General features: G+C 39.9%; 2 protein-coding genes across 2 annotated transcripts in view; both read left to right on the top strand.

Annotated features, from left to right (window-relative positions):
* Window positions 1-26,211, top strand: part of LOC120552600 (NACHT, LRR and PYD domains-containing protein 1-like) — a 735,215-nt gene that overhangs the window by 13,798 nt on the left and 695,206 nt on the right.
* dnah5l (dynein, axonemal, heavy chain 5 like) overlaps window positions 4,291-26,211 on the top strand; it is a 163,975-nt gene continuing 142,054 nt past the window's right edge. Inside the window, 11 exon segments of the mRNA XM_039790785.1 lie at window positions 4,291-4,404; window positions 8,837-8,965; window positions 14,196-14,391; window positions 16,464-16,567; window positions 17,102-17,288; window positions 19,773-19,849; window positions 20,030-20,113; window positions 22,867-22,938; window positions 23,048-23,149; window positions 24,841-25,027; window positions 26,183-26,211. The exon segment at window positions 26,183-26,211 is cut by the window's right edge and continues 137 nt beyond it. Coding sequence (XP_039646719.1) covers window positions 8,837-8,965; window positions 14,196-14,391; window positions 16,464-16,567; window positions 17,102-17,288; window positions 19,773-19,849; window positions 20,030-20,113; window positions 22,867-22,938; window positions 23,048-23,149; window positions 24,841-25,027; window positions 26,183-26,211 — 1,167 coding nt within the window. The 5' untranslated portion in view covers window positions 4,291-4,404.

Genomic DNA, 26,211 nt, shown 5'->3' with positions numbered 1-26,211 from the left:
GGTTTGTTTTAGATTGGCATTAAAGGATATATCCTGATCAAAGATAACTCCTACATTTCTAACAGTAGTGCTGGAGGCCAGGGCAATACCATCCAGAGTAGCTATATCTTTAGATAATGAAGTTCTGAGGTGTTTAGGTCCCAGTACAATAACTTCAGTTTTGTTAGGGTTTAACATCAGAAAATTATAGGTCATCCAGGATTTTATATCCTTAATGCATGCTTGAAATTTAGCTAGCTGACTGGTTTCATCTGGTTTGATTGACAAGTATAATTGGGTGTCATCCGCATAACAGTGAAAGTTAATTGAGTGTTTTCTAATAATATTGCCTAGAGGAAGCATATATAGGGAGAATAGAATTGGTCCAAGCAATTGGTCCAATTTATACTTTATTAATCCCGCAAGGGATATTTATTATTGTTTTTATTACACATTACACACAGTCCTAAATTACACACACATGCTCAGTCCCTCTACATGCACTAATGGATGCATTTTTTTAATAACTCTCCAAACCCTTGGTGTTCTCTCAATGAGCTTCATGAGGTAGTCACCTGAAATGGTTTTACTTTCACAGGTGTGCTTTGTCAGGGTTCATTAGTGGAATTATTTCCATTATTAATAAAAAAGCAAAGGGTGGCTACTTTGAAGAATCTAAAATATAAGACATGTTTTCAGTTATTTCACACTTTTTTGTTAAGTACATAATTCCATATGTGTTCATTCATAGTTTTGATACCTTCAGTGAGAATCTACAATGTAAATAGTCATGAAAATAAAGAAACACATTGAATGAGAAGGTGTGTCCAAACTTTTGGCCTGCACTGTATGTGTGTCAGATAAAAGCAAGGAAGGTGGTTAAATATGTGGACAATTTATTAAAGGGAAAGTTCCCACGAATTTGAAAGTACATTTGAGAAGTGTGCACTAGGAGGCTAAACTAGCTTACCTTAACAAGATAAAGGAGAACGCAAAGCCCCCTTTCCCCGAAACAGAAGCATATCCCGGTACAGGGCATGTATGTATGGGTACAGAGCATGTATGTATGGGTACAGGGCATGTATGTATGGGTACGGGGCATGGATGTATGGGTACGGGGCATGGATGTATGGGTACAGGGCATGCATGTAAGGGTACAGGGCATATATGTATGGGTAAAGTGCATGGATGTATGGGTACAGTGCCAGGCAGCATGACCGAGACAACCGCATGACAGAACACTATAGGCGGGCTTCCACCGGCGACCCAATAGCTGCTGGTTAGTAAATATGCAGGAACTCCAAAAGCGGGGGAAGGGGGGGTTAATATGTGTGTTGATACTGGGATGATTACACAACTGTGTGAGTCGTTTGACTTCAAAAAGTTCGCCACTTTACTCGAACCAAAGTTCAAAACACCTGTTCATGTATGTCTTCTTTATTCTGGTTATTTAGTTTTTTTCCTGGCACTTACACATATTGCACTTGCGGCGGCGTGTAGTGTAGACTTTTTACATATTTGTGCTCATCATATATGTTCATTTTATTTACTGGTGTTATTGTTGAATACATATTTCTAAAATTGTATGACAAACAACCCATATTACAAAAGAGACTAAAAATAATAATTTTCCAAAAATAAACTAAACTATCAAACTCGCTTTTAAAACTAATTGAAAACTAAACTGAATTTGAAAACAAAAAGTCAACGAAATGAAAATAAAAAACTAATGAAAAATGCAAACTATAATAACCTCGATGATCCCTCCTCTGTCCTCAGGGCAGAAATAAGATAATAATTTATACTTTATTAATCCCGCAAGGGATATTTATTATTGTTATTATTAGACATTACACACAGTCCTAAATTACACACACATGCTCAGTCCCTCTACATGCACTAATGGAGAGATGTCAGAATGAGGGAGCTGCCCATGGAGAGGCACCCAGAGCAGTTGAGGGTTCAGTGCCTTGCTCAAGAGCACCTTGGCAGACCCAGGAGGTCAACTGGCACCTCTCCAGCTACCGGTCCACCACCATACTTTGGTCTGTATCGGGACATGAACCAGCAACCCTCCGTTTCTCCGTTTCTATACATTATAAATATATTATATATATTTTGGTTCAGGCACCGTTTAGGCACTGGCACCGTTTTAAAAGTATCGTTTTAGAACCGGTATCGGAAAAAACCCAAACGATACCCAACTCTAGTGGTAACACTATTTGAAGGGGTGTGCAAAAGACTGACATGACACCATCATAACTATAACATGACACCTGTTATGAACATGAGTCTTTTTGAATTCATTCATTCAAGTGCCATTCAGTAAATTATGACACTTTAAATGCAAAGTTTGCATTGTTGTGTTGTTTTGACAACTTGCCTGCCATAAATATTCTAGGCAGACACAACAGACTTGTTGTCATCAAGTGGTTGGTTTTTACATTTACTGTCATGAGACCATTATACTTGTGTCATGAATATTCTTCCTTGACCTCAAGTAAAGGGTAAGCATTTGGACTTGTCATTAAGATGTCAAAACTAATAGGGCAGTTTGACGACAATACTGAGATGACTTTTAATGAGATTTGGACGGATACAATTAGCTTTAGGCTAATGTTACTTGTTGCAAAACTAACTGCTAATTGTAATTAGCTGCCATTAGCTAGGTTAGCTACAGCTGTCAAATTAGCTGTCTCATTGAAATTGAGTCTTCAGAACGCACAACTGTTAAAAGGATCAGCATAGTATTGATCTTCTAATCACAGGCGAGACTGAGATCAGCAGCATGTTATTAATCTGTGTTGACATGAATAGTTTTATGAATGTTGTGATGACATTTTGATGTCTGTAGAAAGCTACACATTTGAAACCTAAACACATTGATTTGATTATAAATGTATTAAATTATGTATAATTTATTCACTTTATTCAGATTCCGGGGGTGCAGTTTGTCAGAGATCAGCTGTGCTTCTCTGGCCTCATCTCTGAAGTTTAACCCCTCCCATGTGAGAGAGCTGGAGCTAGATGGAAACGAGTTGCAGAATTCCAAAATGAAGCAGCTTTGTAGTTTTCTGGAGATTCCACACTGTCAACTGCAGACTCTAAGGTCAGATACCATTTTTTTTACTTTACTGTGCTGAGATTAATATCTTGTGAAAGTTGAGGTCACACTAAAAGACTATCTTAAAGGGTTTGCTTTTTTTCCACCTGTGATGGTGTCTAAGTGACTAATGTAAAAATAAATCTTTAAAAGTACTGTAGGGTGCCGTTACCTGAAGCAGGTAATTTAACATCACAGCTCACTTTAAATACAGTTTAACAACAAAACCAAATGCTGAGGAAACATTACTAAGTTTTTAAATGTTGAGCGGTATGCATCCCCACTAACGTTTTAAACGGTAACGTGTCAGGGAATACAACGTCTCCTGCAGCAGGGTGTCAGAGGGAGTGCAGGGTTCACTAACGTTAGCTTCTTTTCTGATCTGGGGTCTAAAAAACAGTTAATTCAGCAAATTCAGTGTCCATAATGCTGTCATATTTTACAGGACCCGTGTGAGTGTGGTTTCATGTCACGGCTTTCAACGCTGTTTGTCACTCTGCCTGAGGAGAGACTGCTGTACTCATGCTGTTGTTTGCTTGGTTGCCATGACTTTGTGAGTGATGACTGTCACTGTTCCAGTTGCACACCCTCAAAGGGGAGACTGGGCAGCGGTGTGCATGTATTTAGTGGAAACCCTAAACTAACTAGTCTGGATGAGTGCAACTCTTTCCTACTTCTAGAGGGGTTTGTGTTCAACCATGAGGTTGTATTTTTTGCATCCTTAGATGGGCCTGCTAACTTAATGACCAACGTCTTGAGCAACCTCCGCTTCTGCTTGGTGTTCCAGCGTCCTTCGTCTAGGCGGCCAACACACAGGGGATAAGCTCATTCAATCAACAATATCTCGCGAGATTTAAATGTGACGTTATTTCGTTAGTATAGATGGGCCCATTGGTGAAGCGGGCAGTGTTTAAGAGGTTAAATCACCACATTTTATTGAAGTACTAGCACGTTGTCCTTAAAATGATCTTTTTCACTATTGTTTTTTCAGTTTTTAACCTGCATGCTGGTGGATTCAGGTGTTTGGAGTTTCTGTTCAAAAAAATGTCTACATTCAAAACCTTCAGATCTGAAAAGATTATTAAACATTAAATGAATTCAAGCAGGAACATTGTCTTTTAAAGTTACATAATTTATTCTTCATTCAGATTGAGGAGCTGCAGTTTGTCAGAGATCAGCTGTGCTGTTCTGACCTCACCTCTGAAGTCCAACCCCTCCCATCTGAGAGAGCTGGACCTGAGGGACAACAACATGAAGGATTCAGACGTGAAGCAGCTGTGTGATCTGAAGGAGAGTCCAGAATGTAGACTGGATACACTTGAGTAAGTAGAGGGTTGGATTCAGTCCATGCTGGTTTCAGCAGTATTGCACTTAACACAGTTAGTATCAAAGCAAAGATCCAGTATTTCCTGTAACCCTCCAACCTTCTCAGTGAAGCTTTGAGAGGAGAATGGTGACAGGATTGGACACAGAGAAAGAAAACAGCCAATCAGATGAGCCAGATGCTTGTTGTTATCATGTGTTTGAGTTGATGTGAAGACAGCTGTTGTTGTGTTCATGTCTGCAGGAAATACATGTAGATTACAGCAGACAGCATCACAACATCAAACTGTCCAACTTAAAATCTGGGGGGTATGGCACAAAAGTAGAACTTGTAAATCCAGAATAACCGATAAAGCGAGGTCAAGCCAGGCTCAAGAGGAGCGACTAGGTCTAGCCAGGCTGAAGTAATTCAGATAGATGCGCATTCACGGCTTACTTTAACAGACCGCAAAATCAATCACAGATTTAATGATTCTCAAAAGGAGAATACTCATTATGCATTATTTACACTGAGTGAGAGCTTCTCATTGAAGTATGACAACGTAAAACACATTATTTGTAAAAAAAAAAAAAGGAACGTTGCTGCTATAATGAAACAGCGAGAGAAAGCGAGGCAGACAATCGCAGACCGACTGAATGCGTAAGTAGCCTAAAAATCTACATTTACTGACCACTGCTCTGAATTGAAACCGTCATAATAATACCATTCAAGGAGTTAGGCTACTAATTATTTGCACAAATCAACAGTTGTACTCTTTGCCTTGAAAGTGAGCAGAACACAGCCTGATGTTACTCAGGAAATTTACAATGAAGATCAATTACAACCACTATTCTACAAGAATAGGCATATGATGCGTACATGTCTCTCCCTCTGTCGTATGACCTAAAATATAAATTACCTAAGTAACATTAACTTTCAATCTCCCTGAATTGTTTAATTTAAGCGCAGTAGTTTCGTAAATGTATATTTTTAGATATTTAGTCGGTCGGCTTCTGCGGAGTTTCCTTCTTTACATATTATATGCTTTGCTTCCTCGTGTATATATGGACATAGAAAAGACACTGAAGAAATTAGACTCTGAACAGAACAGAAGCTCTGCTGAAGTCCTTTAATCACAGCTGTTCAATCTTTGTATCGAGAGAGAGAGAGAGAGAGAGACTTTTTAAGAAAGTTAAAAGAAAAAAAAAGGGTACTAAACAACAGTCGGCGACATTAAAGAACGGCTTGTTTATTATTAAGGCCATATGGTCAAAATTAAATGATTTAATAATAATGTAATAACTATAACAATAACTTATTTCACTAGTAAATTGCTGTTGAACGACAAAAACAACCACTAGATGGGAAAAGGACATTTAACAACAACTACGAATGCACCACGAGGCTGTAGTTTCCCAGCTTCATTGAACGTACCATCTGTGTTGTTTTTCCGACAACGGCAGCTGCAGACTGTTAAAACTCGGTTTTACAAGTAAATGTTCCAGTTAGGGGTGGGCGATATGGACAAAAAATAATATCTCGATATTTTTTCCGATTTTGACGATAACGATAATTAGACGATATCCTTTAAAAATGTGTTTTTAAAAGTCTGAGTTACTTATTCACTGATGATAATAATGGGCACAATGTTGAATGAAAACAGTTCTTATTTATTTTCTTTAAAATGTAAGTATTCAAGTAAAAACAATTCAAAGACAAAATACTAATACTAATTGAACTAGTGTAGGAACATTGAACTCTGAGTGCACATTCAGTTGTTCACCTCTGCTGTAATGTAAATTGTGCAGCATACAAGCAAGATGAAATCATAACAATAAACAAAGGGCTCTGTTCTGTAACATATTGCACACAAACATGTCCTTATTGGAAGCAGTCGTCGGGCTGGGACAGGGCAGTGTCAGGCCAGGTTCTGATAGTCCTTCTACTTGGCTGTATAGTCCTTCTGACCGGGATTTATGCTGGGATCAGGAATAGTTGGATGTGATCTGACTAATTTATGCTGGGATCAGGAGTAGGATGTGATCTGACTGGCCCAGGTGAGGGAGAGGAGCAGTTCTGTGTGCTTTTTTGATGTTAGAGTATACATGGTCTAGTGTGTTCTTCCCTCTAGTAACACAATCTACATGCTGGAAAAAGCTAGGGAGTACAGACTTTAAGGACGCCTTGTTAAAGTCCCCTGTATCCCTTCCAGGTGATCGTGCTGCAGTTTGTTCCCTATGGTTAGCAGTGAGCCAAACTTGTGCCAATGTTAGCATCGGGAGCTATGTAGACGGCAGTGTGCCGTTTTCGTGGTAAATGAAATGGCCTGTATATTACCGACAGGGCTCCAGGTCAGGTGAGACGTGCTGGAAAACGATCCTGCGGTCGGTACTCCATTCATTGTGCACAAAAATGCAGTCCTCTGCTCTGCCTTGTTATTTTCTCATCCTGCCGGTAGCTAGCTCGGCGTGCTAGCGCCGACAACAACCTGGAGCGCCCGGTCTGGCTACGTCCTCCGGGATGTTATGAGCCGCCTGGAAGGCTCTCGTAACGGCTGTGTTGTATTGTAGTCCTGTATTGATTAGTTCAGTGTGGCTGTACTTATATACATATACACCGACAGGAGAGCTAGTAGCTGCAGCACAATCGCGCGCTGCCATCTTTGTTGACATGAGTGAATGTGTAGCGTTCCAATGCTTGTTTTGAAGTGTTTTTTTCTAAGTAATTTAAATACTCGATAATGTCAATTTGCACATCGTTAAAACAACAATGACGATATTATCGTAAACAATATATATCGCCCACCCCTAGTTCCAATCAATGATGCAGGAAGCACCTTCTCGTCTCCCTCCATTTTACAGTCGAATGGTGGCTGGAACGGATCTTGGACAAATTTCAATATGGAGTGGATTAATCTGCGTTATTTTTTAACGCGTTATTTTTTCTCTGATTAATTAATCGAAATGAATGCATTATTTTGACAGCCCTAATATATATATATATATATATATATATATATATATACATACAGTGTTGGGAAGGATACTTTCAAAACGTATTTCGTTACAGAATACATGCCCACAAATGTAATTTGTAACGTATTCCGTTACGTTACTCAATCTGAGTAACGTATTCTGAATACTTGGATTACTTCAGGATTACTTCCACATTGAATTGCGTTTTATAAGTGTAGGAATGCGACTATCACATACAGCTTACTAAACAGGCATATTATGGTGTGTTATTTTCATTCCAACTGGCTGAATGTGTACCTGAACAAGCAGATTATTGTATTGGTTGTCCCGAACTGAATACTACAAAAATCTAACCGCGTTCTGAGCTACGAGCTAATTTTAGCTAACGTTAGCTAGCATGTCAAACGGGGCTAGTCAGTCTTTAAACGGCTCTGGAGCTAGTAAATCAGCACCGAGGAGAATGTAAAGTCGCACGTCAATGTTAAAATAGCAAGGTGACCAGTAAAACTACAGCAGACGACTACCCTTGGCTAATTAAAAAATAGCTTACTTTAAGATGCTTCTTCAGGTTGGAGGTGGAGTAATTTGGACGCTGAAAGGAGGTTGGTTGCTGGCAAGCAGAGGCTGCACTGCACAGTTATATTTCGTTCTCCCTGTTCATTCTTTAATGTGAAATGCTGTTTGAATTTCCAAGATAGAAACTTATTCCTGCCGTGTTATTCTGTCGTGCCGGTTCTGACTCCATTGTGACTGATCACGGAGCTATTTTTATCTATTTCATATCGGGGCTTCTGGCAAATGCGATAAAGTTGCCTTAATTTATTCAGAGTGAATAAACTTGTGAAACAGAGAAGTATCGTCATGTAACAATCAACAATGTAACTGTATTCTAAATACCAACTATTTAAATTGTAACTGTAACGGAATACAGTTACTCATAATTTGTATTCTGAATACGTAACGCCGTTACATGTATTCCGTTACTACCCAACACTGTATATATATATATATATATATATATATATATATATTATATATATATATATATATATATATATATATATATATACTGTATGTGCGTGTGTCATCTGTCCTGTCATTTGTTTTGTAAGAACATTTCAGAAGTAAACCATATTTACATATTTCTTATGTAATATCATTAAAGTGAGCAGTGAACGTCTCTCTGTTCCTGCAGTAATGATGCGTTCAGGACTCTCAGCAGTTTATTTCCACTGTGTACTTCAGTGAAATCTGCAGAGTCAACAGACTTGATGGCCAAAGTCTCTGCAGGTCTGTGAGCTTCACTCCAACACGTTAACATGAGAGCTGAAAGGAAGCAGGCTGCTCTACACAGCCGCTCCACTTGGTGTCTGAACAGGACTGAAGTCTCTGCTGCTCTTTATACTGGATGTGCTGCATCACTGACAGCTGATGAAGGGACACTCATTTATCTCTTCTCTTGTCTTCTCTCATCAGATGGAGGAAGTCTTACTAAGAGGGATCAGAAAGTTTGATGTGTTGAGACCTGATGTGGAGTCCTCCATCATCCCTGTGTGTTCCTCTGGACCTGACAGAGTATCAACAGTGTATCTGGCAGAGATGGGAGTAAGTCACACATGGGCAAGTCACAAGCAAGTCTCAAGTCTTAACCTTCAAGTCTCAAGCAAGTGCAAGTCATTTTTTGTGACAATCAAGCAAGTCAAGTCAAGTCATAGCTTTGGTCAAGCAAGTCACAAGTCAAGTCATACCAAAGTTTCCATTTTTAAACAAGCGAATGACAGTGATTATGAACTGCTGGAGTTTTAGTTGTATTTTTTACTCAATATTCAATAGACATTGCGTCCACATACATCTGAAGAGTTTAAATTAACACAGATAAAAAAGCACAGCCTAAAACTTATAAATCAACATTGTTCAATATGTCTCAAACATGACATCAAATCCTGAAATTCCTTCAAACAATTCAAGTATAATGGTTCCTAAGTCAAATAATATTCTTCAAACATGCCTCACTTTTATGAGACAGAAACACATCCTTTAACCTTTTCCTTCTCTTAAAGAACAAAACATATTCTTTAGGAGGAGCTGAATCCCACCACATTTGCTTATCACATGGAATGTTTGAAAGTATATGTTGATTTTGTCAGTGTATTATGATAAGAGTGAAAAAATTAATGTTTGAAAAAAAAAAAAAAAAAAAAAAAAAAAAAAAAAAAAAAAAAAAAAAAAAAAAAAAAAAAAAAAAAAAAAAAAAAAGGGTGTGCTTATTCATGGCCAAAAACTGACAACGTCCAAATAGTGGTTCAGCTGAATATGGGGACTGGAACCCGAATCTCTCCCGCTTTAAGTGTCTGATGAAATTCGACGTCGGAAATGTTTGTACTGCAGACCTTGCAAACTGCCGTTCGTGTTTTTCTTTGCCTGGTCAGATGTGTAATCCTTATAGCCAAACTTTATTATTTTCTGTGCAGAGAGATAGGCGCCGATTTATGTTTTCCTCCGTGGGTGCTCACACGCGCACACCCTTTAAAAAAAAGTGTTTGCATTTCCGAACCTTAGGAAACGGACAGCGGCCGACACGAACACACACGCCATAATAAAGCCAGGACAGCGCCACTTCTCACAAATACAGATAGGATTGGAGATGAAAAGTTTAACTGGCACGTAACCGCGATCAGCTTCGTGGGAAATTAAGAATCAATGCCACCGACATAACCAATCACACTATGACAGACGCTCCACAACTGCAGTGTTTAATTTTAGATTAATGTAAAAATGAACTGGCAGTCTGGCACACGTGGGTGGTCATTATTTTAGAGTCTAACTCGAGTCAAGTCATGTGACTCGAGTCCCCCATGTCTGGTATCTGGACTGCTCTGCTGCTGCTCTGTCCTTCTGCACAGTTTCTTTCACAAACAGCTGACTTCAGACTTGACTTGCGACTCGACCAAAATGACTTTAGACTTGATTTGAGCTTTTAGACTTAACAACCTGCTTTACCTGCAATAGGGCCTTTGCCGCTGTCGGCGCATGTGTATCATGACACTCTAACCAGAGATTAAGCCATTCACAGTACTGTACTGGGAAGGTCAGTGGGTCCGGTCCGTGTACTTTTTCGTTCATTCGATTTTCATTTCATAAACAGGTATTAAAAAACAAAAAACGATGGTTATTTGATTTTCGTTTTAAAATACAACATTTTAAATTAAAATACAAGGCATGTTTTCCTTTTCAAGATCAACAGGGGATGGGAAGAAATTTTAAATATGCTTTGATTTTAATTTTCTATTTCATATAACAAAAATAAAATCACTCGGAAATAGAAATTAAAAAAGTCTTGTTTTTTCATATACAGAGACCGGATGTTGTAATTTCCAAGGCAACAGCGCCAGCCGAGCCTACCAGTGTTGCTTTCAGCCCAGGCTGCGTTACCGTTACCGTTACGCCACCGTTACCTATCCCAGAAAATGTTCTGTTGCTGCCGTTAAACTTGCTGATCTAGCAGAGAGTCACCGGGAGTTCGGAATCAGATCATGGGGATCAGACCTCCGGGCTGGGTCTTATTAGAAATTCTTTGGTCTAATATTCTAATATTAGCTGCTGCAGCTAGCTAGCAGCTAGCCACCAGCCCTGTTACCTGGGTCCCCCCGGTTCGCTCCCCGGTGCTGACTGATCTGGTCCGTCTGCAGAGCTGGCATTACCCGCTCTAGCTGAGCTGGTAATCCGCAGCGCTCGTGATTTATTATTAAATTCCCCCCAAGCATTATCAAGAATAAATAAAAAGTAATTCTAGCCTGGGCTAAAAGCAACACTGGTAGTCTAGGCTGGCGCTGTTGCCTTGGAAATGACAACATCCGGTCTCTGAATATGAAAAAACAAGCCTTTTTTCATTTCTATTTCCGTGTGATTTTATTTTTGTTATATGAAATAGAAAATAAAAATCGCAGCATATTTAAAATTTCTCCTTTTGACCATGAAAAGGAAAAAACGCCTAGTATTTCAATTTCAAATGTTGTATTTTAAAACGAAAATCAAATAACCATTAGTTTTTTGCTTTTTAATACCAGTTTATGAAATGAAAATCGAATGAACGAAAAAGTACACGGACCGGTAGGCTACGCCTTTTTGTTATATGAAATAGAAAATAAAAATCACAGCACATTTTAAATTTCTCCTTTTGACCATGTAAAGGAAAAAACGCCTTGTATTTCAATTTCAAATGTTGTAATTTAAAACGAAAATCAAATAACCATTAGTTTTTTGTTTATCAATGCCTTTTTTGTTTAACAAATGGTTATTTGATTTTTGTTTCGTTTAAAATTGGAAAAACAAGACGTTTTTTTCCTTTTCATTGTCAAAAATGTGAAGATTTAAAAACAGAAATGAAAAAATGCCTGTTTTTTCATACTGTAACTTGTATTCTTGTATTTTAATCCTTTTTGTGTAAAGCACTTTGAATGCTGTTGGAATATTATAATGCTAAACAAATAAAGCTTCCTTGTAACCAACCAGTTTTGCTTTAACCTTGGAGGCTGCAGTTGAGGGAAACTGTAGCCTAACTTCCTGAGTGACTGATCATCTGTTTGTTTTTTTGCACCTCTTTACATGAATATGGCTATGAAATACATCATGAAATACATAAATGATAATAATTAGTCATTATAGTTCAGTAGCCTAAATACATATGTTTTACTTTTATGTCAGGGGATTTTTACTTCACTGGTTTGACTCTCTTTGTGTGAAGTTGTCTCCGGTGGGTAGAGACAGAGAGTCAGAGAGAGAGGGTTTTTATTCAAATCCCGTCTTACTTCTTACATCCACAATCCAGCTTCTATAAATATGAATGTCCCTCTTGTTGGTGTAAATTAAGTTTATTGTGTGCATACATAATGTATAATACAGAATGTAAGGAATTAAGTCAGTTTTTAGGATCTTAAAACTAAGCTTAGATTTCTTTTCTGTTTTTCACAGAGGAGGCAGCTTTGTTGTGTTATTAGTTGCCAAGTCACACAAACACACACACACACACACACACACACACACACACACACACACACACACACACACACACACACATAGACACACTTAAACATACTCACACACAGTCAGTCACACACACGCACACATACATATACACACACATGCATACACACACGCATACAGACACATACACACACACGCATACAAACACATACACACACACACACACACACACACACACACACACACAGATACATACACACACAGTCACACATACATATACACACACATACACACACATATACAAACACACACACCTCTCTGCCAGGGTTACCATGGCAGCAGTCAAACTTTCCCTTTGCAGAGCCAGTCTGTATTTCTCTGCGTCTCTGTCAAACTCGGCTGGTTTATTTCGGCGCAGCAGACTCTGAGTGTTCAGCAGGTCAAGACTCTCTACTTCTTCTACAGCCAGCAGGTCGCTCAGTGGCTCAAGGGCACTCGGGCAGTTCAGGTTGTTGAAGGTGAAGATTTCCAGTTCCTCTCTGATCCAGAATGAGACTCAATGAGTCCTTTATTTCAGTCGTTCATTGGTCTGCATTTCTTAAGTTAAATTTTGTGAATGAAAGCTGCTTAATATATTGCTCATTATATTACTAACTTATTATTTTGGTACACAGTGAATTGGCTTCATGAATCAAACATTTGCTTAATAAAATGTTTATATCTTATCTTGTTTGTTGTGTAAAGTGACAGTTCTGGCGCAAAATGAACCTAGGGGTTAATAACCAACACGCGTCACTTTGCGACGAGTGCAGATGTGAGTAGCGCATGCGTCATTTTGCGACAAGTAGCCTACAAGATGCTAACGTCTTTTTGAGCTGACGGTAGCAATCTAACAATCATAGATAGCTAAAACGTTTTTGAAATGACTGCTGCTGCTGGCTACAAGTTAGCAATCAAACACAACAAAGGCTGTCACTTGAATGGCGTTTTGAGCTAATGTTAGCAATCTAACAATCATAGATAGCTAAAACGTTTTTGAAATGACTGCTGCTGCTGGCTACAAGTTAGCAATCAAACACAACAAAGGCTGTCACTTGAATGGCGTTTTGAGCTAATGTTAGCAATCTAACAATCATAGATAGCTAACACGTTTTTGAAATGATTTCCATCTTCTCTTATTGTATGTAAAGAGAAAAGTTTATTATTTTATGGATTTCACAAATGTCAGTAAGACACGTTATGCCGTAAACCATTTATAGCTGAGCATGCTCGACTCACATCTGCACTCGACTCACATCGGGCAGTGACACAAGCTACCGCAAAACTGGTGGTTAGCTGCTAACGCTAGCTTTCAGGGCAGAGGGTAAATCTCTATTTCTATACCACTAACAAGGCTCAAAATATCACCACACTTCCACGGTAGCATAATGAGGGTCCCTACATGTAAACCCAAGCATTGAGAACTTTGTATGTGTACAGACAGTTTATTAAAAAGATAGATTATAAAGACAGTAGCGTTCATGTTTACATGGTGCTATTTTTAGCCTTGTTAGTGGTGTAGAAATAGAGATTTACCCTCTGCCCTGAAGGCTAGCGTTAGCAGCTAACCACCACTTTTGCAGTAGCTTGTTTCAAGCACACATTTGATTAGCATGAAAACAGATCCCAGAGAACGGCCGACTTGGTATACATATGTTATTAACCCCATAGGTTCATTTTGCACCGGAATTGTCCTTTAAAACCCTGGTTCTTGGTATAATTAGATGATTTATGCTGTGTAATTGATGTCATCAACAACTTTAAATGATTCTAATATGAAATAAAGTCAGTAAACGAATGTCTTGACTCTCAGATGGCAGATCCAGACTCTCAGTCTCCAGCTGAGGTTTCTCCCCCAGCTCGGAGCTCTGAACCGGGCCTGAACGGTTCGGCTCCTCCCCCGGACACGGAGCTCCAGGCGGGAGGACAGGGAGTCCCTGGGGGGGAGGAAGAGGAGGATGGAGTAGAAGACCCAAGGCCCAGACCTCCTCTGCTTTACCTCCGCAAAGGTACAGACAAAAACTTACTTCTTACATCCACAATCCAGCTTCTATAAATATAAATGTCCCTCTTGTTGGTGTGAATGAAGCCTATTGTGTGTGTAAATGTATGATACAGAATGTAAATAATAAAGTCAGTTTTTAGGATCTTAAAACTAAGCTTAGATTTCTTTTCTGTTTCTTTTTCACAGAGGAGGCAGCTTTGTTGTGTTATTAGTTGCCAAGTCACACACACACACACACACACACACACACACACACACACACACACACAGTAAAACCATTAAGAGGACTCCCACTTTGTCTACACAGGAACAAGACACCCAAACTTAAAGAGTCGCGAGGTGTCTACTTTTAGTCGTTTTGCATCCCTTTTGTATTCATTTTGCATACATTTTTAGCCATTTTATGTTTCTACGTAGTAGTTATGTGTCTCTTTGTGCTCGTTTCACCTCTATTTTTAGTCGTACTGAATCTTTTTGTGGTGGTTTTGCATAAATTTTTAGTCATTCTGCAGTAACACTACAACTACAACTACCAGTAATACTATTATAACACGAGTTACACTTAATGTGGCTGACGACTCAATCTGTTGCTACTACTTTTACTGCTGGTTTTGCCCATTTCACTCCTATATTACTGCAATTATAGTATGACCAGCAGTGTAGTCTACGTGATACGCAGGTATACACAGTATACCCACTAAGAAATCTCCAGGATGTCCATATACCCACTTAATACAATGATACGTAACAACATAGTTTTGTGAAAGAACGTTCACTTCAGATATTTGTATTCCCAAATAGTGGATCGAGTAATGTGACAGCAAACTAAACTAACACTGGAGAACATGCCCAGAGACTTTTCTCATCTTTTATCGACCCGCTCCTCACTGAGTGCAGTGTGTGCGTAGTGCAGTGTGTGCGTAGTGTAGTGTGTGCGTAGTGCAGTGTTGTGTGTGCGTAGTGCAGTGTGTGCGTAGTGTAGTGTGTGCGTAGTGCAGTGTGTGCGTAAGTATTGTGTGTGTAGTGCAGTGTTGTGTAGTGGTGTGTGCATGTGGTGTGTGTGTGTGTTGTGTGGTGTGTTGTGTGTGTGCGTTTATTTGTAGTGTATTTGTGGTAGTAGTGTGTGTGCGGTTTATGTGTGGTGTGTGGTAGTAAAGGTGTGTGGTGTAGTGGCGTGTGGCATAGTGCAGTGTGTGCGTAGTGCAGTGTGTGCGTAGTGTAGTGTAGTGTGTGCGTAGTGCAGTGTAGTGTGTGCGTAGTGTAGTGTAGTGTGTGCGTAGTGCAGTGTGTGTGTAGCGTAGTGCAGTGTGGTGTGTGCGTAGTGTAGTGTGTGCGTAGTGCAGTGTGTGCGTAGTGTAGTGTAGTGCAGTGTGTGCGTAGTGCAGTGTGTGCGTAGTGTAGTGTGTGCGTAGTGTAGTGTAGTGTGTGCGTAGTGTAGTGTGTGTGTGGCGTAGTGTGTGTGTAGCGTAGTGTGTGTGTAGTGTGTGCGTAATGTATTGTAGTGTGTGTGTAGTGTAGTATGTGTGTAGTGTAGTGTAGTGTGTGCGTAGTGTAGTGTGTGTGTGTGTAGTGTAGTGTGTGCGTAGTGTAGTGTGTGTGTAGTGTAGTGTGTGTACTATATATATATATATATATATATATATATATATATATATATATATATATATATATATATATATATATATATATATATATATATAGTATAGTGTGTGTGTTTGGTACAGTATACCCACTACAATACATTAGATTACACCACTGAGTACGACTACTATTACCACAACTAATCACACACCTATGAATGGATTTAATGCATCTAAAACCATTTCAAGATGTGATTTATGTTTGGATGCTTTTCTGTTATTGTGTGAGTACATTTTGTGGTTGAAAGAACTGAAATGTGTAAACCAGACTGACCTATTGACATTAATAACTACCATAGCTGTATGGCTGACAGCCATTGTTTTATGGCGGCCTAGAAACAATAAAAGCCAATAAAATATTGAAACTCTTATTTAGGTATTCCTGCTGTTTTTTTGGGGGGAGTTTTGATCATTTGTTTCCTCCTCCGATCGTCAGATGCGGCTGGCAGAGGACATCGGCGAATAGGAAGCCAGAACCTGAGAGCCATCAATCACATGACTTCTCCGGCAGCTGCTCCGCCCCCGACCACCAGCACCTCGGTGAGTAAACGCTAACGGCAGCCGAACACAGGGGGCGCCATGATGCAGGCGTGGGAACTAGATGGTGACAGTTTTTCGGGACTCCAGCGGGTCACGGTATTGCCGTGGTTAAGGGCTTGCTCCCTTGTGGTGTTTAAATGTGAAAAATGGGGTGTTTTTGTTGTTATTAAATTTTTTTTTTTTATTAGTCTTTTTTTTTTTTACGGGGTGACTTATTTCCAAGAAACGTACGAGCTCATCTCTGGTAAACACAAGAATTAAAGTGGTGCATTTAGCATGACTCTTAGTGGAGAAACTCAGATTTACAGATCTGTCGATTAAATCAACTAATCGATTAGTCGGTACGATTGAATGAGTGTTTAGTCGACTCAGAATTTCTTCAATCGAGCACAGCCCTAGTCTCTAGTTCTTCAATGTGCTCGACTTCTGGCTGGAGCGATCGACTCAGAATGACCTCCGACTTTGTCTTAGCTTACCGCCATGATCACACATATAACCATGCCCAGTGTCTTCAAGAACGGCTCTGTCTTCCAGGTGTCCGGTAAACGGGCCGTGCTGTTGTCCAACGAGGCGAGGAGAGAGATAGCGAAGCAGGCGAGGGCCATGAAGGAGGAGAGGCGAGCCGCGCTGGACGCCCGACACAAATACCTGATCGGCAGGTTGGTGGACGCCGGGACTCTGGGCGAGCCGGAGGTGGAGGAAACCCTCGTCTCTGACAACAAAGGTAGCACGCCCGGTCTGCGAGCGACGCGGTCTGTGCGCTGCGGCCGATCCGATGCTCGCCGGCACGCGCAAATAAATCGCAAAGCGTAGAAAGGTTTCCCTACACTATTTGTATCACGCATACGGCCAGGAGGCATATTTTGGTAGGCTACATTTTACTGCACTGAATGCACCTTGCACAGCCTTGCACAATATGTTTATCTACATCCTATCATTACTAGGGAAACAGTTGTACATTTTACTCCCCATTTTGTACATTAACTTTATCTATATCTATTGAAACAGTTTGTTGTGTGGAGTGACAGGAAGAGGACCCAATTGCAGAGGGAGGCAGGCAGGCAGGAGATGGTCGAACTCAGGGTTTTAATATAACAAAAAATAGCAGTACACTGACTGGAAAACTCACAAAACAAAACCACAAACTGACGGGCAAAAACACAGGCCGGAACACTACAGACGCAGGAATGGACACAAAGCACAGGGAGGAAACACAAGAGCACGGATACAAACTGAACAGGCATGGACACAAAACGATCTGACAAAAGACAAAGGGAACACAGAGGCTAAATACATGAGGTAATTAACAAATGAGGGACAGGTGATACAACAGGTGAAACACATCAGGGCGGGGCAGGACAATCAACAAAGGCGGAAAAAACACCGAAATTAAAGCTAGACATGACAAGACAGAAAGCAGACTATCAAAATAAAACAGGAAACAGGAACACAGACAGAAAACCTGAGGACAACTAAACACAGAAACGTGACACAACACAGGACACAGTCAAGAGGGGATAAACACAATAAACAGGGAGAAAACTAAACAGAAATCTACAAAACCGGATACAGACAACAGAAATGAACCAACAGGTAACAGAAACGGAACAAAATGCAAAGCAAAACACTGAAACCATAACACAGTTGTACATTTTATTTCCAAATTGTATATATTTTAAATATTGCTCGTGTAGTATTCAATTATTATTTAGTGTATATTGTTTCCTATTATTTAATGTACAGTACAGGCCAAAAGTTTGGACACACTTTCTCATTCAATGCGTTTCCTTTTTATTTTCATGACTATTTACATTGTAGATTCTCACTGAAGGCATCAAAACTATGAATGAACACATATGGAATTATGTACTTAACAAAAAAGTGTGAAATAACTGAAAACATGTCTTATATTTTAGATTCTTCAAAGTAGCCACCCTTTGCTTTTTTATTAATAGGGAAATAATGCCACTAATGAACCCCTGACAAAGCACACCTGTGAAGGTAAAACCATTTCAGGTGACTACCTCATGAAGCTCATTGAGAGAACACCAAGGGTTTGCAGAGTTATCAAAAAGCAAAGGGTGGCTACTTTGAGGAATCTAAAATATAAGACATGTTTTTTTTTCAATTATTACTTATACTTTTAAGTACATAATTCCATATGTGTTCATTCATAGTTTTGATGCCTTCAGTGAGAATCTACAATGTAAATAGTCATGAAAATAAAGAAATGCATTGAATGAGAAGGTGTGTCCAAACTTTTGGCCTGTACTGTATACTCTGTATGTGTGCTGTGTGTCTGATATTTTTGCTGCTGCAACACTGTTATTTCCCATTTTTTTTGGATCAATAAAAAAAATCTATCTATATTATTCATTGTGCAGTTAACGGTGGGTCTGTTTTCTAAAGATATTTAAATTAAGTACTTATTGTCACTGATCCAAAACCGCATATAGACGTCCGTGTACTACGCCTTGGCGCCTTTGTTATTGTTGTGACGTGTAGTGTGGGGATGTCGTGATGTTTTTAAGTGTAGCTTACGCTACGCATTACGAGGTTGTTTACGTGGTCGCCAATCCAAAATAATAAAGGAGTTGTTACATGTTACATGAACATGTTGGTTACATGGGGAATGAAGTCTGAGTCTTTCTGTCACTGCAGACCTTCAGTTTCCTCCACACTCCCGCAGTGCTAAGGTGCGCAAGCATGGAACAGATCGTGTAGTCTAGGGCTGCCACCTCTTAGTCGATTAGTCGACTAATTGGTCATTGTGGTCTTAGCCGACTAAGACTTCTTTAGTTGATTAGTCATTTTTTATGCTTATTCATGCTTAATTACTTATTTCCAAGAAACTTCTGAGCACATTTATGGTAAACACAAGATTTAAAGTGGTGCTTTTGCAGGATTAATTGTGGAGAAACTCAGTTTTACAGATGGTTAATTAACTACATTTATATTGTGCTTTTCTAGTCTTAACCACCTTTCAAAGCGCACAGCTCTGTCAATTAAATCAACTAATCGATTAGTCGACAAAGAATTTCTTTAGTCGAGGACAGCCCTAGTGTAGTCGTAAAACAGGATTATCATCTGCGAATGTTGGCTCGTGCAGGCAGCACATATGGCGTACCCACAGTCTGTTTTAAAACTAATGTCTCCTCTCTTCTCCCCGAGTCCAAACTCTGGATGATTCATGTCCTATTCTTCCAGTTCAGTCTCATCGAGGAGTTCTTCGCTGCGAACGGATCCAAGAAGTTGATTTTCTTCTATCAGAATGTGACGCAGGTAAAACAATACTGTATTTTTTAATGGTTATTTCAAGTTTTTTTCTGTCTCTCTGTTCTCAGTCTGTTTTTCTGATTTCAATTTCTGTCTCTCTCCTCATCACTTCTGTCTCCTCCCTGACTTCCTGCCTCCTATCTTTTTCTCATCATTTAACCTTTCTGTCTCCATCTGTCTCCCCAGAATCCGTCCTCCAGTTTTTCGTCCTGTGTGGACGCAGCGACTTCAGCTCAGAGGAAACTCTTCATCACCACAGGGAGCTCCGAGGTTGGCGTCAACTGCTGTTGATTACACATTTTTGGAAGTCTGAGTTCCAGTAAAACACATCACAAAGGAAAGCTTAAAGGGGAACTATGCAGTTTTTTTTTTTTTTTAGCTTAATTTACATTAACTGAACAGCTTCGGAGTCATTGGAACGGTTCTATGACTTTTTTCGGGTTGAATGGTGGTCATCTCGCTCCCCCTACGCGCCTTGCTTCCCGGCACTGCACGCATACAGGAACCGGCTAGCTATAAGAACAAAGTAGCGATGGAGTTTTTCACATTATCGTCATGGCTGAGCTGGCAAAAAAAGAGGCAGAAAGCTAGGAAAGAATTGTTGGAGGAACAGAGAAAGAGGAACCGGCAGACTGACCTAGCGAGAAGTCAGACACGAGTAAACATAGGAGCTGCCAAAATATCTATTCTGAAGCTGTAGGGGGAGCTCTGTAGAGAAACCTGCAGCAAAAAGAGAGAAAACAGAGAAGAAATTGCCAAAACTGCATGGCGCCCCTTTAATAACAAAGGAGCTAATTCAGGAACCACAAGACTGTTTGACTTTCTCATAAACCTGTAAAGATATGCGACAGATGAGGCATCTCATCTGTCGTCAGAATTTTAGTAATTTTGCATCTATTTTTAGTTGTTTTACATTTCTATGTAGTTGTTTTGCACCTCCTTGTGGGGGATTGCATCTATTGTTAGTCATTTAGCATTTATTTTCAGTCGTTTGCATCTTTTTGTGGTGGTTTTGCATCTATTCTAAATCGTTTTAAATTCATATTTTGTCTTTTTTCATATTTTTGGGGTAGTTTCGTCTCTCTGTAGTTTTGTGTTTTTCTTTCAGGAACATCTTATGAGTCTTGGCCCGTTCAGACATCCATCCATGCTGACGCTTTGACAGTAAAAAAAAAAAACAGAGGGATGGGAGTGGGGAAGTTTTTTGGGACAGGGGTTAAATAAAGAGCCAGGTCAAAATGCAAGTTAAGTTCCTGAATTCCTTCAAAGTCTGATAGGTTCCTGCAGAAATTCATGCCATTGAAAGTGGCTCCTTATGTTTTGTACACATAATAATAATAATATGTGATTATTAGTATAGCACCTTATACAGAACAAAGTCCCAAAGAGCTTCAGAAGAGTAAAGGCCTTTTTACAGTCACCGCAGCCGACCTGTCGCGCGCCAATGTGACGTCAAAATGACGTAGATCTCGCTGGCGTGCCAGGATTTTAAGTGCGCTAGCAGAGGGCGTGCACCACTCTATTTTTTTCAGCGGCATGCGACAAAGCGGAAACAGGAAGCATGGACGAATTTGAGGGCAACGTGATGCCAGGACTCTCAGAGTGACTGCAAGTCTCTCTGGTAAACTTACTGGGTTAAGATGAGCTCTTTTATGGTGAATGAAAGGCTCGATCCCACCAAGTAGATCATCCAATCAGATCAAAGCATTGACGGCAATGCTGCTGCCAGTTCTGCCCTTTTTCTTCTTCTTCTAGTCCGTAGAAAGAGCAACGTCGGTCCTTTCCTCATTAGCGCCACCGCTGTTCAGGAGAAGACTGCAACTAGTGTAACTAGAAGAAGTGTAACTATAAGATGCTTTATGATGCTTTATGATTGCACATTCTGTCCGAGCAGTCGTCAACATATATTTAGTTTCCCTCTGAGCGACTGCCTAATGTTAACCATTGTCCTGCCTCAGAGACAATACCTGCTCCGGTTGAGTTTGTGTTGAGTTGCTATGGAAGAAAATTGCGTGTTGCTTTGTTTGGTGGTTAGCGAGGCGACACAAAATACCTCCCGCATACATTACTCAGTCTGGAAACTGCACTCAGACCAGTTCTACCCAGGGCAAACAGACTGGTTATCCCACTCACCTGTTCTCTTTGTTCCAAGTTTACACAGCAGTCAAAGCTTGAGCTGAAAAGATGCATGCTAATTATGGTGCTAATGAAGTCGGAACAGCGTTTAAAAGACATGGAAGCGTTTGTAAATTTAGCTATCTAAAAGTTTATCATCGTTTTTCATCATCAGGATGACGATACTTCCAACCAGCCTTTCTGAAGCACCGGTGAAGAACAAACCTAGCGTTGTTGTGAAAAATGTATAATACAGGACTAATACCAGAACTTAAGACGTAAGAATTTCTCCCATCTAGCAGTGAAATTGTATATGACAACCAACTTAATATTACTTTCTAGCCCCTCCCATTCCGATCACATTTTAACTGCTACGGTGGCCACACCACCACCAAACCACCATTTACTGTACACGCAGCTGTTCTAGCCACTCTGATATCATATCTAATTCTCTTTTTCGCTTCCCTGAAGACAAAATAGAATACGAAAAGATGTTTATGTCATTTTGACACAAATACATTTAATAAATGACATTTTGATGCTTGAAAGTCTCTAGGTTTTGACATAAATGCAGATATATAAATGTAATGAAAAAAATAAATAATCATAATTATCGATTTTCAAATATGTCAATACAGACAAAACAAAATTTTATATCAATTGGATTCAAAAAAAAAAAATAACATGGACTTTAGTATCTCCGGAAAGGGAATTGAAATATAAAAATATATATATTGAAAAATGTACATACAAAAAAAGTTAAACACTTATGGCAGTAATGGTTTGCGTTAATTGCAAAATACTTGTTTGAAAAGTTGAAGGCCTATTTCCTCTTGCCATCGGTAGGAGACAAATTTCCACACTGCAGTTTTAAACTAAACACAGTCTCTTTTTTTTGTTATTTTCAGCCTTTACTGGGGAAGTGCCTTTTCTTCCTGAGAACCACTGAGAAGGCGATAACCACCGCTAACGTACAGCAGGTCTGTCGCTCCACTCGGTCCTCCTGTTGACTCATTGGGAAGCGTTTAGTAAGACAGCTGTGATCTAGCTGTGTAGCTCTCACGCTGTTGTCCCATGCTGTGTTTACAGGAGGTGAACTTCGGCATGCTGGACTGCAGCGACGGCAGCATCCTGACCAGTCTGGAGACTCTGCTGGCTCACATCATGATACCGGCCCTCCGGTCCCAGCAGGTAAACACCAACATCCAATCCGGACTGTCTTCACCCAGAAAACAACCGTACAGGTAGACTGTGTGAGCAGCTAACAACACACATTTACTACACAGACTACCTAGACTGACTACATATTTGGTCTATTTTTGACAGAGGACACAGGTGGGGTGTTCAACAGTCCAGGCAGGAACTGGAACGGCTAGAGCAACTGGTCAATTTTTCAAAATACATTATCTGTTCAGACTCCTGATCGTATATACAAATCTTTGATCGCTCAATGGTGGTTTTTTTCCCCCAATGGCGCCTTCCAGGCAGCTAACCCCAACTTTAACCCTAAACATAACCATTTCCTCGCTGCCTGGAAGGCGCCGTTGGGGGCAAAAAACACCAAACACCTCTTTGATCCGTGTCGTTCATAACTGGACTAAATGGAAGAAACTTTTGGTATCATCATTTAGACGACTTACTTTTACAGTAGAAGCACAAATATCCCGAAAAATTGACCAAAACAATAAAATCTACTAGTTGGGCAGGCAGAACACTCACAATGCTGAGACTCTCCCGGTGTGGTGTGAGTATGGCGGACGACGCAACAATCTGCATCAGGTGGATATCTGGGGTCAGATGTCGTTTTTGGTGTAATTGGAAATCGACCTATTCTGCTGTTTGGGCAGGAGGACATGTAAAACAGTCCCGCAATTATGCGATCGCATAATTCAATGCATAATCAGCCAAAGTCTGCATATTTATGCGGTGGGGGGGGGGGGCACATTATTTCAAATACGCCGCACTTCCGCTGCATAAATTGCCGATTTCTGCAAAATATGCGGGGCTTACATGATTTCATAATCCTCGCATTTTCGTTCTAAAAAAGTCCCATAATATATCTTAGCAGAAAGTTGAAAAATGTTGCGTTTTCACTACCCAAAGTGAGGAGAGTGCAGATGTAAGTTGCGCATGCGTCACTTTGCGACAAGTAACCTACAAGATGCTAACGGCGGTTTGAGCTAACGTTAGCAATCAAGTAGCCTACTAGATGCTAACAGCGTTTTGAGCTAACGTTAGCAATCAAGTAACCTACTAGATGCTAATGGCGTTTTTAGCTAACGTTAGCAATCAAACAATCATAGATAGCTAAAACGTTTTTGAAATGACTGCTAGCTACAAGTTAGCAATCAAACACAACATTGGCTGTCAGTTGAATGGCGTTTTGAGCTAACGTTAGCAACCAAACAATCATAGATAGCTAAAACGTTTTAGAAATGATTTCCATCTTCTGTTATTGTATGTACAGAGAAAAGTTTATTATTTTACAGATTTCACAAATTTCAGTAAGACACGTTATGCCGTAAACAGTTTAAATCTGAGCATGCGCTACTCAAACCTGCACTCTACTCACTTTGGGTAGTGACAGCGTTTACTTCACACAAGAGCAGCCATTTTCCCCTGTTGCCATGGGAACGTTATGAAGTGATGTAATTACGTGACGTGAACATCATCGAAAAGCAGGGTGTTAGGGGGGAGGGGGGGAATCACTTTTTTTTGTCTTTTTCATCAAACTGCAGTTTTTGCAAGTTCCCGCAATTTCATTGCATAAAGTTGCATAAATATCACATATAGCATATTCCATCACATTTTTTAAGAAAATGTGGCGCATAATCGAGGATTTTTGCCCCGCAACAATCACATTTTCTGTATTCTGTCTTCAGGCGTGGGGCTCTGTGCAGGAGGGCGCCTCCTGTCCAGACGTCCAGTCCTTTCTGTCCTCGGTGGACCAGTTCGTCAGTAATCTGAGCTCGGCCAGAGTCAACATGGAGAGAAAGTTCCAACTGCAGCAGGTGGAACTTCCCGAGGTCATCGGCCAGCTGAGCAGCCCTGCAGACTACACCGCCGCAGGTAGGAGGGCCAAACACAGCCCCATCCTGAAATATCCCAGTCTAAACCAGTCTCTCATTGGTCAGTGTTTCCAGGTCTTCACCATCTGTGCTCTCTGCACCATCAAAACAGCCGGGGAATGACTGTAGCGGCACTTTATACCTATATATATATATATGTACACAGTACAGGCCAAAAGTTTGGACACACCTTCTCATTCAATGTGTTTCCTTTTTATTTTCATGACTATTTCCATTGTAGATTCTCACTGAAGGCATCAAAACTATGAATGAACACATATGGAATTATGTACTTAACAAAAAAGTGTGAAATAACTGAAAACATGTCTTATATTTTAGATTCTTCAAAGTAGCCACCCTTTGCTTTTTTATTAAAAAGGGAAAAACTTCCACTAATTAACCCTGACAAAGCACACCTGTGAAGTGAAAACCATTTCAGGTGACTACCTCATGAAGCTCATTGAGAGAACACCAAGGGTTTGCAGAGTTATCAAAAAAAAATATATATATACATATAATATATTAGGGGTGGGGGAAAAATTGATACGGCATAGTATTGCAATATTTTCCGTGGCAATACTGTATCGATACACAGACGCCAAGAATTGATCTTTTATTATATATGTGTTGGTCAGATTGTCTGCTTGACAATCCCCATTTGCAGCTATACAATTGAAGTGAGATGAACAAACAGAGAAAATTTATATTTTTAGATAAAACAGATGTTGACAAAGTTTCCTTTTGGGGACATAATTTGAAATTGGGAAAAATTTGAAGTAGGAAAAAAGTTAATGAATTGCAATATATCGCAGAATATTGCTGTTTAAAATCGCAATAATATCGTATCGTGACATAAGTATCGTGATTATTTCGTATCGTAAGGCCTCTGGTGATTCCCACCTCTAATATATATATATATAGTCTAGTTGTGAAGTCCTAATGGCACAGTTTCTGAGTATGGGCTGTGTGCATTTTATTGTGGATTGAGCATTTTGATACTTTCACAACCTGCTTTATAGTAAAAAAAGATGAGGATATGTCCCTAAATATCTCAATATTGGACCTTTAACATTTAGAGATACGCCGTTTGGTGTTTTGCGGAGATCTGCGCTCACCGAGTGCCCTTCTAGCTTTGAATCGGTGCTTATGCTCTCAGCCAATAACAGCGAGCTGGTGGAGCGTCTG

The sequence above is a fragment of the Perca fluviatilis genome, chromosome 22, assembly GCF_010015445.1.
Source record: "Perca fluviatilis chromosome 22, GENO_Pfluv_1.0, whole genome shotgun sequence".
NCBI lineage: Eukaryota > Metazoa > Chordata > Actinopteri > Perciformes > Percidae > Perca > Perca fluviatilis.
Note: the sequence above shows the minus strand (reverse complement) of the source record. Positions and strands in the feature narration are given on the sequence as shown.